The following is a 15,896-nucleotide window of genomic DNA, read 5'->3' as shown; positions in this document are numbered from 1 at the left end:
GAGATCCACCCTCCCAGGCCTTGCCACCGGACTTTCCGCTGGAGTAAGTTCATTGCTTACAGCCTAAGGCGCCCCAACCGGGGAGTGCTGACGGGGTTACTCAGGCAATTTTTGCAATTGCAGGAGTGCCCCTCTTTTAAGGGAGCCTGCTGGATCCCCACCTTCCGGCATTGTGCCACATATTGCTGTGGTGGGCAGCAATTAAATATCTGCCCCCAAATAGTAGTCAAAAACAGTTTTTTTAAAAGATACCAAAAATAAGATACATCTGCCTTACTTAAAAAAAAATTCTAGGTTTATTTTTGGTTTCTTTTAAAAGAACCCCACCCAATATCTTTGCTGATGAGGAGACTTTGTTTCAAAAACTATATGTTAAAATTATCGTCCATGACTTAGTGTCTATCTCAATAAAAACATTGTTTCCGAAACGATCATACAATTTGCAAAAAACGTGATATCTCCATTATTTATTCACCGATTGCCCTTATTTTACAGGACATGGCAGAATCAACGACCGTGAGTATACTAAGACCCCAGTGGGAGCTGGGACAAAGAATACACTGTGTTAAATTTCGTTCGGACAAAACACTAAGAAATGGGGCCTAATTAGAGTTGGGGCCCGTTATTTTTGGTCACCCTGTATTAGAAACTTTTTCTCAAAGGTTTAATATATTAAAATATACTAGCGAGTGGCAATATACATATATCAATAAAAATTAAGCTAGGTAAATTGACTCATATATATTTACAAAAAGCAAAACAAGGAAAGCAGATTACGTCATATTTTGTATTTTTTCGAAACAATTTATAACATTCGAAAAAATACAAAACATGATTTAATCTTTTTTCCTTTCGTAATGATGCAATCTTTTTTCCTGGTTTTGTTTTTTTTTGTAGATATATATATAATAGAGAAAGATAGTTTGCTTGAAGCATTGCTGGTAAAATAGACATGGAGGAGTATAAGAAGGCTACAGCAATGCAGGGAACCAGCTGTTGTATTGGAGTGACGTATGAACAAAAATTATTTGTTTTGTTATTTTATTTAACTTCGTATGTTCATTTATTTTTCAAGATAATCACAATACAACTCAGTAAATATGAACTTACTGTTAGGATAGTGACACAGATAATGTTGCATTGGTGACACATGAGAAGCTTATACCGCGTATTATAATAACGAATAGGTGTTATTTCCTTCCACTATTTTATACTATTCGATTCAGCCTTACAGACTTTTTCTGTTAAATGTTGTTTATTTGTATAAACAGTAGATGGTTTAAATAGAGAAAGGTAGTTTACTTGAAGCATTGCTTGTAAATATATATGGAGGAGTATAAGAAGGCTATATAACAATGTAGGGAACCGGTTCTTGTATTGATGTGACGTATGTCCATTTATTTTTTAAAGATAATCACAATACAACTCAGTAAATATAAACTTACTGTTTGATGTAACCAGGGAAGATGGAGGTTTTAATATTTCGAGAATGATGGAGATCTTCCTAAGATTCCAGTTTCTTTTCATATTGTACATAAGGTCTTGGTATTTTGTTATCTTCTTCCTCTCAGCTCTGTTAAGGCCAGCATCGTTAGAAGATTTTTGTTTCATTTTACTTCAGTTGAAGTTCTCAGAAATCAAGGGGCTCCCTTTCTGGGGTTAACACATATATATATATATATATATATATATATCAATATGTCAGACACAGATATTTGAATATTCCATTAAAGATCTTTACATCTTAAATACTGAGTTAGTAAATAAATTGAGCCCCCCCCACCCACCCACTCTTTATCTGTGCCTAAACCTAAACGTAGATTCCATGAACAAAGCTTCTTTCTTAGAACTGCACACCTATGGAATTGCCTTGTTTTCCTGCTTTCTAGCTGACTACAATATGATTGTTTTAAAGTTCAACGTGAAAAAATTCTTGACAAGCCATCCCCCTTAAGTAATCCAATTCATCAAATTTCCACTACTAACGATGACTACATGTTCCCCTTGACTACTGTACACTTATTAACCCTCATTTTCAAGTGGCCTCCGGGCTTTGATAATTGATAACTCCTTTGTAAAAAAAAACAAAAAAAAAAAAAACATAATTTTCCTCTCTCCAATCGACAATTTTAATATGTTATAGTATATCTTTATTTTTGGTCTCTTGGTTTTACTGGATTGCAGGACAAGAATTTATCTAGTCTGGTGGAGTATCCAGCTTTGTGTTGTCACTTGAGATAACATCACTTGGAGAAGGTGCACCTTTACTTCATAAAAACTAGTGTGTGTTGGCCATAGCAAGATCTTATTTGAGCTGCGGATACTATATGATTTTGAATATTTAGTCAGGGTTTTCTTCTAGGGAAAAGTATCCTCATGCCAGACGCCCTGACAAACCCATGTACAGAGAGACCTTAGACTTTCGAGGATAGTGTCTAGTAGGCATTCAAGTTCTCTCTAGTAGGTATTCAAGTTCGATCAAGAACTTCTTTATGCACCTTCGAATGTCTTGTCAAACTGCTTGCTGATACACACACTAATCTACAAATATCACAACAATACTTGGGTGGTCTGGGTAGTAGTATATCCTCATAGAATTGTTGATCTTTTCTAATTTATTTTATTTTACTTCAGTCGAAGTTCTCAGAAATCAAGGGGCCCACTACCTGGGGCAAACACTTGAACTCTATATGAGTTACATAGATATTCGAATGTTCCATTTAAGTTCTTTATCTCTCAAACACTGAGCTAGTAAAGAAATTGAAAACATAATTTTCTTCTCCCCAATTATCCATTTTCATACGTTGCAGTATATCTTTCATTTCAGTCTCTTCATCTTACTGTATTCCAGGACAAGAATTTATCTAATCTGGTGGAGTATCTAGCTTCGTGGTGTTACTTGAGGTAACATCACTTGGAGACAACATTATGTGACTTCACATGATTCACCAAACTAGTTTTAGACAGAAAAAAATCTACGACAGATTGTACATTTCAGTTCGCGCGCACACACACACACACACACACACACACACACACACACACACACGTGCATGCACTAGTTTTCTTTATGAAAGCACTCCGGTCTGGGAAAAAGTAGCTGGAAATGAAACTATTGGCATTACCCAGTCGTTTGATGCAGCCACTGTTAAATCCTCCTCTCTGTCCAAGTGATTGCCTGGGAGAATGTACCTTATTCTAACACAAACTAAGGCAAACTGCCCAAAACTGAATGTCAGAATGTCTGTTTTTAAAACTGTTGTGGCCGATGCTATCGTGTACGTTTATTCCATGTTTAAAAATGAAAACAATAAAAAAGGTAAAATAATGTTTGTTAGCATCAAATATAAATGAAGTAAATTTTTTCAAAAATTAAACCAGAGTTATCTCCCTTGTGTTGTATTTATGTTTGGAAAGAAAGCAAGATGACTACAGCGAAACGGCTCTCCGACTGTCTGTTTGTTTCTGTCTCTCTGTCTCTGTCTGTCTGTCTCTGTCTGTCTGTCTGTCTGTCTGTCTCTCTCTCTTTCTCTCTCTCTCTCTCTCTCTCTCTCTCTCTCTCTCTCTCTATATATATATATATATATATATATATATATATATATAATCTCCGTTTTCATTTTCCCCTCTTTCTCTCTCTCTTTCTCATCTTTCTCTATTTCTCTCTGTTTTTCTCTTTTTCAAGTTAAGCTGACCATGCAATATTTTTTTTAATAAATTAAATATGAATTGAGTCTATTTTAAAGATAAAAAAAAAAAACAGATGGCTAATAACATATTTTTCTTTTCTCTAAAAACATCGCACATAAAATGAATAAGATTGAAAAAATAAAAAGAAAAAGAAAGTAAACAAACAAGCAAGCAAAACAATAAAGGTTTCTTAATAAGTAGCGATGTGACGATTCCAATATTTTTACCGATTCCGATACAATTACCGATTTCGATTCTGATTCTTTATAAATCTCTAAATATTTAACTATAAAATAATTATTTTGTCCTGATTACCATAAAAAAAAACATCTTGAATGTGCATATGCTTTCTCAAACATAAAAACATACTTGTGAAGGGGGAGGGGATAATCTATAGATTTTAAAATCAATGAATATTTATTATTTTATTATTACTACCAGCATTTTTCTGAAAAACAAAATCAAATAAAAAACATTATCAAAATAATCATTTTTAGCATTGGAAAATAGACACAAATTTTTCTGATTCCGATACCCCCAAAAGTTCCAATTTTTTCAATTCCCGATTCTGATTAATCTCCCCAACAACACTATCAATGATATATAATAATAGGGTAATCGTGAAGAAAGAGAGAGCCTGTTTCCTCCGTTTGATTATAGGTGGCGTTACTGTCTGTCCACCCAGTTACGGAAGCACAAAATGTTTTCAATGCCACTCTTGAAATAAAAATAAATGTTTTTGTTATATTTTAATTTTAAACGTGTTTTTTTTTTTTTTTTTTTTTTTTTGCAAACATATTTAAGTTTTATTTTTTCAAACATATTTACGTTTTTTTTGTTGTTGTTTTTGCAAACATATTTAAGTTTTATTTTTCCAAACATTTACGTTTTGTTGCTTGTTTATTTTCAAACATTTACGTTTTTTTTTTGTTTGTTTTTTTGCAAGCATAAACTAAATATTTTTAAATATTTTTCTTTTTGAAAAGTTTGCTTATGCACTTATTGTACCGGTACCGCGCTATTTCTTAATAGTAGTTTCAAGTAAGATTCAGGTTTTACAATATCCTTTTTCAAATATATATATAAATACTCGCGGAAAAGGTAAAATAAGTGCAGAAAATTAAAAAAAAAAAAAAAAAAAAAAAAGGGAGGGGCTCATAAAAAGATTTAAAAAAAAAAAAAACGTTGATTTTTTTTTAATCATAAGAGCGTAAAAAATACTCGCCGAAAAACGGTTGTATGTTTAAAAGAAAAATATAGCAAAAACAAACGTAAATGTTTGGAAAAATAAAACTTATATATGTTTGCAAAAACAAAAAAAAAACGTAAATGTTTGAAAAAAAATAAAACTTAAAACTGTTTGCAAAAAAAAAAAAAACATGTTTAAAATTAAAATATAACAAAAACATTTATTTTTATTTCAAGGGTAGCATTATATACATTTTGTGCTTCCGTAACGGGGTGGACAGACAGTAACGCCACCTATAGTCAAACCGAGGAAACAGGCTCTCTCTTTCTTCACGATTGCCTAATAATAGTATAATAACTAGCGGGACCTGTGGAAATTCCACAGGGGACTCATTTATATGTAATATATTGATGTTGGCATTCTGTAGATGTTCAGCGTAAATGGAGACGCTCTGATATTATTGTACCTATTTACTATGCCTCCCCACGGGACAGAGTTAGACACCAGGGTCGTTTTTTAACGTGGAGAAAAGGTACAAAAATAAAAATTGTCTCAGTCGTGAAGGATTTCTCCTCCACCGAAAGAGAACAAGAAATAAAAGTGCAGCATCTGAAGAACAGATACTACACTTTGATTTTGACCAAAAGGCTCTGATATTATTGTAGCTTCTTCGTTAAAACTGCAAAAGTATTTATCTAAGCTAGCAGGGACGTCCGGCATAGACCGGTTATAAAGGACGCTTAAATATGATATTTTAATTCTTGCAAATTTCATATATGCTATTATAGAGTTAATGTTCTGTCGATTTTTATATGTTATAAAGTTACGATTTCAAAAATAAAAAAATATATCCATATGACTTGGGTGTATTAGCTTGAATGGAAACCGAAATAAAAACTTATGAAAATAATTGAAAATAATATATATATATATATATATATATATATATATATATATATATATATATATATATATATATATATATATATATATAAACTTGAGTTCCTGCAGCCATAATAGAAACCGAAACCAAAACTTATGAAGAATTCTTGGTAAATTACTTATGACAAGAAATGGAAGTACATAACAATCAAACGACCCGGATGTAAGCGTGACACAGAAAAGAACACACACACTATCGTATTAATATATTGATAATAAAGTACATGAATTCTTTAAAAAATCTAGTTGTATGAACAGTAAAGAAATTCAAATGGGATTAACACATTACTAGCTTTAAAGAGCATCACTAACTCATGGTTTACCTCCACTATGAACTTGAACCTCTAACTTTACATCCACAATTGAGTATAAAATTTGAGTTGGATGAAACCATAACATCTGAAGAGGAAAATCTTTTCCTGAAATATTATAATAGATACAGCCCCACACATACATCTCTAGGGAACAAAGTTACAAAAGTTTATAAAAAATATAAAGATAAAATTTGCATGATTGCAGCAATTCAGGAGGTGGTATGGAGATGTACCAATTGACCCTACAATTACAAGGCAGAAGAAGACAAATGCTGAAATTTGTTTTAAAGACGACAGATCGTCTTTTATTTATCAAAAAGAAATAAATGCAAATGGGGTCAAAATTTTAAAAAATTGTTATACATTTTGTACATTCATCTTAGTTTATTTTTAATTTTTAATCAGTTTATATGCGTGTCACGTTGGTACAGTGGTAACGTCACCAGCTTTGAATGATACAGTTTTGCTTTCGGTTTTGATTCTAGTTGATGGCACTCAAATACTTTTTTTTTTTAACTTTTGAAATCACGATTCTATAATAACATATACGAAATCTGCACAAACTAAAATATCATATTTAAGCATATTTTACAACCGAGCAAAGCCCCGCCCCCACTAGTATATATATATATATATATATATATATATATATATATATATATATATATATATATATATATATATATATATATATATATATACGTTTTATTTTTTATTGCCGTATCTTTCTGTTAAGTTACATTACTGTAAAAGTCTGAGGAAGCTACAGACGTCCAAAAAAAAAAAAAGGCCGGGTAGCTGAAAACAATAATGTAACTTAACAGAAAGATACGTTAATAAAAAATAAAACGCATATTTGCTCTACAACAGTATTGAGCACTTTCTTCAGTTTTTATTAATTACCATTTCCACTATATACAGGGTGTTCACAAAGTCTGGCTACATTATGTAGCCAGACTTTGTGGACATCCTGTAGATTATGTAGCCAGACTTTGTGGACACCCTGTATATATATATATATATATATATATATATATATATATATATATATATATATATATATATATATATATATATGTATATATATATATATATATATATATATGAGACTTGTTGTCACATCTTAGAGGACATTTTGTAGGTAAATAAAAATGAATTGCACGCAAGGAAAGTTTTATTAAATGATAAAATCATTTTTTTTCTGTCTGAGATTTTCGGTGTTAACACACCCTTATCAAAGAAAACCGTTGCTTTTAGTGGTTTTTTTTTTTCGTTTATTTTTTTTCGTTTATTTTTTTTCTTCATTTTAGATGGTAAGATTCTTGGGAATTAATTTCCTCGTGGTGTGAAGAAAAGACGGCTGTTCTTAATGACGATGGCAATCAGTCTGAATTGATGTGCACATTACACTGGTTGCCATATATATATATATATATATATATATATATATATATATATATATATATATATATATATATATATATATACACACACACACACACACACATATAACTTTATTTCGATTCTTACTATTATTATATTTAAACCAATGATTATTCAACCAATGATTATTTCAAATGTGGTTATTATTTCTCTCGATTGTTAGATAAGCACTTAACAGGTGTCTAATCTGAACTTTAACTGCTGTCAGTGTTGGATTAAGGTAAATCCTCTCCAAACCTATGGATTAGCGTTTACTTTTCTTCCGCGTTTATTTATTTTAGTCGCATTTCGCTTCATATCAGTTCTAGTCGACAAGAGAACGTAGGAGTGCGACCTTTAATGGAGGTGCCTAACATGGCGTTTCGCGACTCCGGAATTGTCATGTACGACATTATCGCAAGCAAAGGTTAGTCAGTCTTGTCTGTCTTTTACTGGGGTGCACTGCAGAGGATAGAGGTTACGGGACGACGGTCACCAGGCATCCACATTGGGGGCGAGGCATCCAATCATATCTCTCCCATTCTCATAAGATTTTTTTTTATTATTATTTTTATTTTAAATAGAAATCGCTCCGAACAAGGCATGAGCCAGAGCCACTTGATGTAAGGAGCTAAAAAAAAAAATTAACTCAAGGCTAATGAAAAATGTTAGGTGGATAGATTCCGAGCAGAAAAACAGCAATTCTTCCCTCTTTGTCAGAAACATCGCTCATGGCACATGAGGACTAAACAACCAATAAACCTAAAGTTCACTTTCTACTCTCTTTATCTCTCTCTCTCTCTCTCTCTCTCTCTATAATATATATATATATATATATATATATATATATATATATATAACAGGGTGACCTGACGTTGCCCGGGATTGAATGTTTTCACCCTCCCATATTTTTATTATCATTGAAATCGATGAAAATAGATTATTATCGATTAATTGCCTACTCTAGTTGGGAACCTGTCGCGATGCCTCTTGCAGTGACTTAATCCACAATACATTGTAGTCTACATTGCAATTGTAAAGAACCTACTGTTGATTTTATAAAATTATTTTTTTTTTATATATATATAATGGCTTGAATAAAGTTTTAAAATGCAAAAGTCAAGTATCATACGTCAATTGTGCTTTAAATTCATTTCAAATGCGCCCTTTTTCATATCAAAGAACCTACTGTTGGGCCTTTCAGCTTGTGTTGTACTAAACCTTCTCATATGCACTTGTGATGTTAGGCTGTGTAAGGTGTTAACTTTGGTCAAAATCGCCTGTTCATTCTTTCGTCTGATTATTTCGATTATCGATTATCGATACTTATCAAAGACATTCTGATACAAAGCCTATCTCATTAACTTTAAAAAGAAAAGAAAAAAGAATCTGGACGTGATTATTTAAATCCGAAAAAATTCAAAGAGTAGTTGCATTGATTTTTATCAATTATATATATATATATATATATATATATATATATATATATATATATATATATATATATATATATATATATATATATATATATAGTAGTGCAGCAACTATTTTTGACACCCGTGGCGGCCGTAATATTTGCCCCCCCCTTTCCCCACTGGCCGTTTATAATCTGTTAACTTTCAAAATTCCAAAAAGTCCTTAACATATAATTATCTACTTACACGTGTTTCGTCGCCTAGCGAGATTCAAAATTGAGACCCCTGTGGAAAGAAACCTAAACCTCTAGCACTGGCTTATCTCGCGCGACTGCTGGATATATCGTGATTTATGTAGATGTTATTTATTTGTTTTTGTTTGTGATACTGTTTGAATGAATTCAACTATTTATACCTAAATGCTAGTTGGAAATAATTTTCCCTTTTACCAATTTGGTTAAAATATTTATTTTCATGGCATTACAGTCAAGGAACTAATTGTAGACTGCTGGGTTTAGTCTCAAACTTCCACCTTAGTACAGTACTTGTAAATACAAGCACCCATGTTTGCCTAGCTGGGCAAACTTGAGTCTTTGTACCGGAAAAATATTCAGTAAATAAAACGTTATTAAATATTCAGTAAATAAATCGTTATTTTTTTGCATTTTTTTTTTTTTTTTTTTTTTTTGCATTTCCATACACCAAACATAGATATAAATATCACTAACACATCCGCTGGGTCATAAGCTTCATTTCGAACCGCCTGTCTGCCTGCCTCTCTCTGTCTCTCTCTCTCTGTTTCTGTCTATCTGTCTGTCTGTCTGTCTGTCTGTCTCTCTCTCTCTCTCTTTCTTTAACTCACTCACACACACACACGCACAGTAAATCGAACTTACTAAGGGAGATAAGAACTTCCAATGAATACCGGAAAAGTATCCAGTAAATAAAACGTAAATCGTTATTTTTTTGCATTTTTTGCATTTTTTTTGCATTTCCATACACAAAACATGGACATAAATATCACTAAAACATCCGCTGGGTCATAAGCTTCATTTTGGTACCTAATTTGCCTGAGTGGATTGCCTGTAGGCTGAGACAAACCACGTCTCTCTCTCTCTCTCTCTCTCTCTCTCTCTCTCTCTCACACACACACACACACACACACACACACACACACACACACACACACACACACACACACACACACAGTACGAAAATTTATAATAGTATATACAGTCGTCATCAAAGAAAACCAAAGGACTTTCTAAACAAAAACGTATAATTCAAATCAAAAAAATTGTGAAATTAATTAAAATTAAAAACAATATTACATGCATAAAACACATAAAACATTTACGACCTTAAAAACTTATTTTGGTATAAAATTACAGATTTTTTGTTTGCTTTTTATTGTTTTTATTTTCTATTTTTACCCCCTGAAAATGACGCCCTTGGTATGTGCTGGCAGGGGGCGGACCGTCGCTCACCCCCCCCCTCCTTTTCTGCGCCACTATATATATATATATATATATATATTAGTGGCCTAGTAAGGCCACAGACGAGACAACCGAAGCAGCAAAGCTGAAGCTGGCCTGCAGGATACTATATACATATGTAGGCAAATTTGGGCATATTTTATTGGTTTGAAAATATAGATTCTTTTTGCCAATATATATATATATATATATATATATATATATATATATATATATATATATATAACTACTCACATAAAATTAATATACGAAAGTATCAAAAGTGCTCAATACGTAGGTAGAGCTAGTCAGTAATTTATAAAATATATATAGCGATTAAGCTACATATATATTTTATAAATTACTATATATATATATATATATATATATATATATATATATATATATATATATATATATATAAAGTGAAAATGTCTCTGTCTGTCTACACTTCCCTACCAAATAACTCTGTCAATTTTCGGTCTATGGACTCAAGATTTGAGAAAATCTTTTTAATCGGTTTTCGGCCAGATATTTGGCTGTTAAGGGGTCAAAGTTCAACGATTTGACCTTTGAGAACTCTGCCAAAATCCTCCACCAATTTTGGGTATAAACACTTGAAATTTTAGATATAGGTTACTTGGACATGGATCTAACTTTATAATTTTATTTGAGCCCAAAATAATGAATGTCAAGGGGTCATAATAGGATCAAAGTTTAAAAATAAATTACCTATGCAGTCTCTACCAAATTACTCAGCCAATTTTTGGTCCAAACATTTGAAATTTTACATAAAGTGTATTCAGACATAGGGCAAGCTTTTTAATCATTTTTTTTTTTTTTTTCTGAAAATTTGGCTTCCAAGGGGTCAAACTTCAAAAGATTTTACCTTTGCGGTCTCTAACAAACTATAAAGCCAATTTTGGGTCTAAACATTTGAAATTTTATATAAAGGGTATTCAGACATGCAGCAAGCTTTTTAATCAGTTTTTGGACAAAATATTTGGCTGCCAAGAGGTCAAAGTTTACAGAGTTGACCTTTACAGACTCTACCAAACTCCTCCACCAATTTTGGGTTTAAACACTTGAAATTTAGATGTAGGTTACTTCGAGATGGGTCAAGCATTTTAATTTAATTTTAGCCCAAAACAATAAATGTTAAAGGGTCGAAATTTGAATCAAAGTTTTAAAAATTTGACCTCTGCGGTCTTTACCAACTTTCTCTATGGTAGTTAAGGAAGCCTATTATATAGAAAGGCATTACTGTACATATTCACATTTTTTAATATGTACATATGCACATAAAGTTATGAAGTACATAGGGCCCAAGCAAAGCCGGGCAGAACTGCTAGTATATCTATAAAAGTGAAATTGTCAGACTTTGTGTATGTGTGTGTACATTTCCCTACCAAATAACTCTGTCAATTTTCAGTCTACAGACTCGAAATTTGATATAAGGGGCATTGAGATTTGAAAAAATCTTTTTGATTGTTTTTGGCCAGAATTTTGGTTGTAAACAGGTTAAAGTTCAACGATTTGGCCTTAGAAAACTCTACCAAACTTCTTCGCCAATTTTGGGTCTAAACATTTGAAATTTTAGATGTAGGTTCCTTGGACATGGATCAAACTTTTTAATTTGATTTGAGCTCAAAACAATAAATGTTAAAATTGATTCTTAAGATTCAAAATTGGGGTCAATGTTTAAAGAAATTTGACCTCTGCGGTCTCTACCAAATTACTCAGCCAATTTTTGGTCCAAACATTTGAAATTTTACATAAAGTGTATGCAGACATGGGGCAAGCTATTTAATCGGTCTTTGGCCAAAAATTTGGCTGTCAAGGGGTCAAACTTCAAAAGATTTTACCTTTGCGGTTTCTAGCAAACTATTCAGCCAATTTTGGGTCTAAACACTTGAAATTTTACATAAAGGATATTCAGACATGCAGCAAGCTTTTTAATAATTTTTTTGCAAAAATTTAGCTGGCAAGAGTTTACAGAGTTGACCTTTGCAGACTCTACCAAACTCTTCTGCCAATTTTGGGTCTAAACACTTGAAATTTAGATGCAGGCTACTTGGACATGAGTAAAACTTTTAATATATATATACATATGCACATAAAGTTATGGACAGTACACAGGGCCCGAGCATAACGTCTTCTTTTATGCGACGCCGTTGACACAAGGTTTGAATGACTTGCAAAAATGTTGACGAAAAAAACTGACCCCCTCCTTGTAGAAAACGGCTCAGTTGAGGGTGAAAGAATGAATAGGTTTTTTTTTTTACCAATTTTTCGATATTTGTCGTCCGAGACAAGCTTTAAAACGATACTGATTTTGTCACGGTCTGATGCGTTTATCGGAAGTTTTTGCGAGACATACAAACTCTCTCTCTCTCTCTCTCTCTCTCTCTCTCTCTCTCTCTCACTCTCTCTCACACACACACATACAGACACACATTTTGCCGAGAAACCTCATCTCGGATCATAACATATTGCATGTTGTTATGACTAGACGGTGCATGAAAAGGGAATACATTACAAAAATTAATGTGATGATTTTATTGTTGGTGTTTTGTAATTTGAACATATATTTTTATTCATTGAAATATTTTTACCTTCGATCAAATTCAATATTTTTGTTTAATGATTTTTATTTCTCTTTAGAGATTAATGGTCCAAATTCAAATCAAGAAACTCCAACTGTGATTATTGGTGAGTATTATATCTATCTATCTATCTATCTATCTATCTATCTATCTATCTATCTATCTCATTCTCTTTCTATACTTATGCTATTTCTCCCCTCTTTTCACCTATATATCTCTGTTGCTATGCCATTTTCCCTCCCTCTTTCAGTCTCCTTCTCTATATATACTAAACTTTAAACCTGTTAAAAACAGGCAAAAGTTATAACCCATTGACCTAGAATGAATGCTTTATACCAAACTGATGCTATAATAGTTAGTTCGCTGCACCTTATCATAACAAAGTTCTAAATCATGATGATATGTTTAAGTAATAACAATATGCATTAAATAAATTACAATGCTTTAAAATGCCCCTTCTACAAATCGACATACATTAGTGACGGGACGATTCCAATATTTTTTCCTGATTCCGATACAATTACCGATTCCGTATGAAATTCCCGATTCTGATACAATCACCGATTCTGATTCCGATTCTTTATAAATCTCTAAATATTTTACTATAACATTATTATTTTGTCCCGATTACTGTAAAAACACATCTTAAATATGCATGTATTTTCTCAAACGTAAAAACACACTTGTGAGGGTGTGATCTAGAGATTTTAGTTTTAGTTGGAAGTTTAAATCAATAAATATTTATTATTTTATTATTACTACAAGCAATGGAAGATGTTTTTTAAAAACAAAATCAAATAAAAAAGATAATGAAATTGGTTTTGGCATCGGAAAATAGGCTCAAATTTTCCTGATTCCGATACCACAAAAAGCTCCGATATTTCTGATTCCCAATTCTGATTGCGATTAATCGTCCCAACACTATATATATATGTGTGTGTGTGTGGGTGGTGGTGTATGCACATATATATATATATATATATATATATATATATATATATATATGCATGTGTGTGTGTGCATATATATGTGTGTGTGTGGGTGTATATATATATATATATTTGCATACTTCAGAATAAAATTATCCAACAATCAGCTGGTATGGAAACCTGTGGTTTAGACATCGAAACCCTATAGGATAAGGAGTTAAAATATTTGTAATGTATTCTTTGTCTTACATAGAACAATAAAAATCTTTGATATGAAACTCAAACATTTCACATCATAAATTTTTAAATTCATTGAATGACTAAAATTTGATATAAATATATATATGTGTATGCATATATATATATATATATATATATATATATATAGAGAGAGAGAGAGAGAGAGAGAGAAATAAATTAACATGAAAAATAAAATTTCAATAATAAGACAGACCTATCAGGATATAAAAAGCTCTACCTGCTTAAAAGGAGCAACTTATAGAATAAATTAAAAACATAAGTAGTAAAGTTACATGGGAACTTTATGACATTATCAGGTCAAGAAGGATTAAAGAAAAAGGGGAAAGTATAGAAACCTCTTTTACCATGAAATTTCGAAGCTAAATGCTTCTCATCAGAAGCAGAGAAGAAGCCGGCATTATGCAAAAATAAGAGTAAAAGCATAACATCGACTTTAAAAACGATTTTGATAAGAAACGAAAAATCCATAGGTGCATGATGGAAAAAGAAAAAGAAGAGCATGAAAGGAGAATTCGAAAGGTAGATACTGTGCATATTTTCCAAAAAATAATTTCTTTTCGTCATATATGAATCCAAATATTTCCTTGTTGGCACTGATTTCTTCTATATTTTTCAAAAAATAATTTCTTTTCATCATATATGAATCCAAATATTTCCTTGTTGGCACTGATTTCTTCTATATTTTTCAAAAAATAATTTCTTTTCGTCGTATATGAATCCAAATATTTCCTTGTTGGCACTGATTTCTTCTATATTTTTCAAAAAATAATTTCTTTTCATCATATATGAATCCAAATATTTCCTTGTTGGCACTGATTTCTTCTATATTTTTCAAAAAATAATTCTTTTCGTCGAATATGAATCCAAATATTTCCTTGTTGGCACTGATTTATTCTATATTTTTCAAAAAATAATTTCTTTTCGTCATATCATATGAACCCAAATATTTCCTTTTTGGCACTGATTTATTCTATATTTTTCAAAAAATAATTTCTTTTCGTCATATCATATGAATCCAAATATTTCCTTTTTGGCACTGATTTATTCTATATTTTTCAAAAAATAATTTCTTTTCGTCATATATGAATCCAAATATTTCCTTGTTGGCACTGATTTCTTCTATATTTTTCAAAAAATAATTTCTTTTCGTCATATCATATGAACCCAAATATTTCCTTTTTGGCACTGATTTATTCTATATTTTTCAAGCCAAAATTCTTTCTTTTCGTCATATCATATGAATCCAAATATTTCCTTGTTGGCACTGATTTCTTCTATATTTTTCAAAAAAGTGAAGGTTGCGAACATTCTAAGTAAATGTGGTTTTTTATGGAACAAACTGAATTCGAACTTTGGACCACCAGGTCGTCAGTGTTGTTAATCATTGAACCACCGTCACCTTTCACGATTCTTTTTTTTTTTTTTTCTTTTTTTGTTTTTAACCTAATTTTTCATTGCTGGTACTCATGATAAAATGGTAAATATTTATTGATCTTAAACTATGAGTAAAACTAAAATCTATCGATCAACCCTAACAAGTGTATTTTTTAACGTTTGAGAAAAGGTGCTCTGACGAACTACAAGTCCTGATACCCCCTCGACGTAAATACCCCGACAACCCCAACAAGCAGCAAAATCCCACCCCTACACAGT

The 15,896-nt window shown here is 31.6% G+C and overlaps 1 protein-coding gene across 1 annotated transcript in view; it reads left to right on the top strand.

The window, feature by feature from the left end:
* The window catches only part of LOC145254508 (uncharacterized), a 68,631-nt gene that overhangs the window by 19,557 nt on the left and 33,178 nt on the right, over positions 1–15,896 (top strand). The window contains exon 5 of the mRNA XM_080113034.1: positions 13,112–13,159. Within this exon, the coding sequence (XP_079969160.1) occupies positions 13,112–13,159 (48 nt within the window). The remainder of the gene's footprint in view (positions 1–13,111; positions 13,160–15,896) is intronic.

Source organism: Euprymna scolopes, chromosome 30, assembly GCF_053919585.1.
Source record: "Euprymna scolopes isolate OS-2025 chromosome 30, ASM5391958v1, whole genome shotgun sequence".
Taxonomy (NCBI): Eukaryota; Metazoa; Mollusca; class Cephalopoda; order Sepiida; family Sepiolidae; genus Euprymna; species Euprymna scolopes.
This window is presented reverse-complemented; position numbering and strand designations above follow the sequence as displayed.